Raw genomic sequence first — 4,017 nt, forward strand, 5'->3', positions numbered from 1 at the left:
CCTTTTAGTTTAGCGTCAGAACATTTTGGTATCGTGAATGAGAGAGTGTGTATAAATTGAATGCATGTGTGCATTTCAGTAGGTTTATTTTGGTTGAAAACCTGCAAGAAAGACACAAAACGTTTGCCAAAAGCTGATTTTCATTTTCAAAGACGGCACTGATGACAGGAAGGCAGGAAGTTGTCAACAAGTCAACCGGCACACCCGTCGAATCAGAAGACAAGAAAGAGAGGACACGCGCGTCCACGTCAGCCAATCACAAGTCCTTTTCAACAGGTCAGCCGGCCAACAGATGCATCACAGGGCCGTTTCGCCCTCGGCAGCACCCATGTCCACGCGCCCCCGCAGGCCGCCGCCCTCGTCAAAGTCCTCCCAGTCGTCCCCCTCGCCCTCCTGCGCTTCCGCGTGCGGGCTCCAGCGCAAGAGGCGGTACCGGAGGGGCACCAGGAAGAGGGCGGGATCCGGCATGGGGCGTGGCCTCTGCGGCGACGTCACTCTCTCCCGGGGGACGCACGCCCGGACCCGCTCCGTCCTCACGCAGGGTCTTGCCGGGGGTCGGCTGTCGAGGGGGGCGGCAGGCGGCGGCGACAGGAGCTGCTCGGCGTTCTCCTCCTCATCTTCATCATCGTCTTGAGCAAGTGGTTCCCCCTGTTGGCGGACACCGCGTCGCTGCCGTAGCTTGGCGCGGGCGGCGTTGAGCTGGCGGCACAGGGTGGCCGTGGTGCCCTTCTGCCGCTGGAGCTCGCGGTTGAGCAAGGTGATCTTGTGGCTGCGCCGTTTCAGCTCCTCCAGGAACTGCCGCTCGTCCCGCCGCAGGCTGCGTCCCAACTCCGACGCCCGCGCCCCGCCCAGGCGCAGCTCCCCACGGGCCGCCGCTGTCGTGCCGTGACGCTCCTCCAGGAGGTGCTGCGCAGCCTCGCAGCGCAGCGTCAGCTCCGCTTCATCCTCTGAAACACAGCAAAACCCCCAAAAAGAAGATAGTATCAAAAAACAGATTCCAAAATGCTACATATGGAAGACTTTTGAAGCAATGATTTTTTATATTTTGTTTTGTTTTTTTCATGACGAATATTGTCATGACTCGGGTCATGTAAGGGTTATGTTTACTGTCATGACTAGGGTCATGCAAGGGTTATGCTTACTGTTGTGACTAGCGTCATGCAAGGGTTATGCTTACTGTCGTGACTAGGGTCATGCAAGGGTTATGCTTACTGTCATAACTAGGGTCATGTAAGAGTTATGTTATGCTTACTGTCGTAACTAGGGTCATGCAAGGGTTATGTTTAAACCTAGGGGTCCGCCAGGAGGCGTCCTTTGAGGGGGTTGGGTACTGTCATGACTAGGGTCATGCAAGGGTTATGTTTGGGTCATGACCGTGAGGTCAAGTGTCTGTTTTGCACCGATGTAACCAGCATCTAGTTTCAACTGGTAAGACAGCCAATCAGATAATTCCATATTAGTCCTGTTACCCACATCATCAATTCGCTGTCTATACAAGCCTTTTGAGAAGGGTGTGTTTTTGTTGGATTATTACCTCTGTTCCTCTGTACACCAAGTTAGCTTAGCATCTCGTGATTTTCGATACATTGTCGTTTCTCATCTAGTCAAGTTTGTTCTACGCCCCTCGATGTTATGCAAATAAAGAGTTAAAATCTTATTTGTGTCTGCGTTTTTGGGACCAACTCCAGAATGTAACAAATATGTTCTTGTATGTATTGCTGTTTCAAAGTTTTCAATCCATGCTAATTTCTTTTAGCCGGTCTATGGTGTTTCACATTACATGTTAGCATTATGCTAGCATAACTTTCATTAGATTAAATGATATGGACTGGTTGTTTGTTTTTGTTGGTTTTAAAACTTTCTTTAGCCTTGTGTGTCAGTTTTAAGGCCTTTTCTCTACATTTTGACAAACTCCTTGATTATTATGGACTTGACGCTGCTGTGAAGTCCGGCGCCTTTACAGTAAACTTCATCAGGGAGTTATAAACTCACCGGCCGTTGTCCTGTGTGGGAACCTGGAGTCCAGCTCGCAGCTCAGATCTGCACACACACAAATTACATCATCAACATGTGAGTGAGTGGCGGGCTATGCGTACCGAACTCTGGAGTGGGGACTTCCCCGACTTACTGGACGCAACAATATCACATCAACCGTTAATGTTATTCTCCAGTCTCAGTCCATTACAAAAAGGCAAATGAACCAACCAATCAGAGAACGGAAAAATGCTGACAAGTGATTGGCTCAAAGAACTATCATTGCTAATATAGTTCTCTTGACAGGACACTTATTGTGTTGGATGTGGGCAGATTACATTGACATGGCCACACATAGATGCTGAAATCTGATTGGACAAAAAAAAAAAAAAAAAAAAAAAGGAAGCTAGCTAATAGCTAATAGGAGCTATTCTAATTGAGCTTGTAAATGTAGGTCAGTGCGTCTGAGAAGGCCTTGCTGGCCCTGACCGTCAACCACTGGGCTGTTGAGTGTGTGCGCGTACGCGTGCACGTACCCTGGCATCTCCTCTTGAGCTTGCTGATCTCCACGTGCAGTCCGGCCAGCAGGGTGAGATGCTCCTGCTCGAGGAAGACGATTCCTCGGTGCACGCTGGCCACGCGATGCTCCAGCGCCCTGCTGGCCTCCATGGCGGGGAAAGCACGTGACGTGTGACCAGCGCGTCCTCAAAACACACAATACAGGAGCTATCACAAGCTGCTGCAGCGGCGCGCGTGCACGCGTCGGGCCTGCGCGCTGTCCTACCGTGTGACGTGAAGATCCCGTCCTGCTAGTCGCCCGCCACACAAAAGATCCACGGCAGACGCCGCGTGTGCGCGCTCCGAGTAGTTGCAGAAAGAAAAAAAAAACGTCCTCGCTTTCACCTTCTGCGTGGACGCGCTTAGGCGCCAAGGCAGCGTCCACGACAAAGCAGCCGGCTATGCGCGTGTACGTGCACGTTTGTGATGGGTGACTAGTGCCACCTAACGGCAGGAAGAGAAACTTCACAGAGAGGATGGATGTATGTACAGTATGCAGGCAGTTTTGATAGCTCCTATGGATGATGGCAGGTGTGTGACGTCATCACGTTGTCAGTGAAAGATGGAAAATATTTTAAATAGCAAAACAAAGCGTGTAAACGTGCTAATCGGTCAAATTTAATGAGGTTCATCACACCCAGTTTGGAAAAAGTCACTCAAGTCCATTTGGGTCATTGATTGGATTTTGCTATCGTAGACTAGATTGTTCTTTCAAAACACTCTCGTCGTGACTAGAAAGAGAAAATGATTCCGAACATGACTCGACTCCCCAGTCACCATTTTGGAATTTCTAGTGCACTTTTTTTGTTCGCGAAATGAAAAGTTCAATATTTTTTCCTGGATCAAATTGAGGCAGAGGTGGTATGACTACCATTAGGAATTATAGGAATACAAAGTTGTCATTAATTTTTGCCATTTTTCTTTTTTTTAATCTACAATCTGACTTTAGTGATGGCTGGAGCGCTCTGCCTCGCAACCAGGAAACGGGAGTGCGCAACGGTTGCTGCATGATCTGTTTCTTCGGTACATTAAAGTTTAAAAAAAAGAAAAGAAAGAAAGCTGTTTTTTCTTTGGTTGTTGCTTCAGGTCTTTCTGATGCACTGTTGTTGATATAGCACCTCCATAATGGGGAAACAGTTAAAATGTGTTCCTGCCGAGCTCAGTCAACACAGCTGGAATGCTGTATTGAGCGATAAATGTGGCTCAGGCTGGAGGTGGCTGCCTCTGAATTTTGTAAACAGGAAAAACCCTGCATAAAGTTCAACAAAATTTGATACAATATTTGATTCTGACTTGTCATCATTCCTGTTGAATACGTTTTGAACTCGGCAAAATGATGTTGCAGGTACTTCAACATTGAATTAGACAATACAAAAGAACCTCAAAACGATTCAGCTGCAGACATTTTGCGCAATTCAGACGTCAAAATAAATAGCACACATTTGTTTGTGTCATTACATTGAAGTCAATGAAAATTCCAACGAG

The 4,017-nt window shown here is 48.1% G+C and overlaps 1 protein-coding gene across 1 annotated transcript; it reads right to left on the minus strand.

Annotated features, from left to right (window-relative positions):
• Positions 1-122: 122 nt before the first annotated feature.
• Positions 123-2,962, minus strand: LOC144006047 (coiled-coil domain-containing 92B-like). Its single transcript, XM_077504677.1, has 4 exons — positions 2,759-2,962; positions 2,511-2,678; positions 1,993-2,040; positions 123-947 (listed from the first exon to the last, which is right to left on the minus strand). The coding sequence occupies exons 2-4, from the start codon at positions 2,641-2,643 to the stop codon at positions 298-300; spliced, it is 831 nt and encodes a 276-aa protein (XP_077360803.1). The 5' UTR covers positions 2,644-2,678; positions 2,759-2,962; the 3' UTR covers positions 123-297.
• Positions 2,963-4,017: the final 1,055 nt, after the last annotated feature.

This window comes from Festucalex cinctus, chromosome 18, assembly GCF_051991245.1.
Source record: "Festucalex cinctus isolate MCC-2025b chromosome 18, RoL_Fcin_1.0, whole genome shotgun sequence".
In the NCBI taxonomy this organism is placed as follows: domain Eukaryota; kingdom Metazoa; phylum Chordata; class Actinopteri; order Syngnathiformes; family Syngnathidae; genus Festucalex; species Festucalex cinctus.

Bases quoted from the DNA above. Each gene is read 5' to 3' on its own strand.
- LOC144006047 (XM_077504677.1), bottom strand. From the start codon at position 2,643: ATGGAGGCCAGCAGGGCGCTGGAGCATCGCGTGGCCAGCGTGCACCGA. The intron at 2,041-2,510 runs GTACGTGCACGC...GTGTGTGTGCAG, and splicing joins GCTCAAGAGGAGATGCCAGG to ATCTGAGCTGCGAGCTGGAC. The intron at 948-1,992 runs GTGAGTTTATAA...GCTGTGTTTCAG, and splicing joins CCCACACAGGACAACGGCCG to AGGATGAAGCGGAGCTGACG.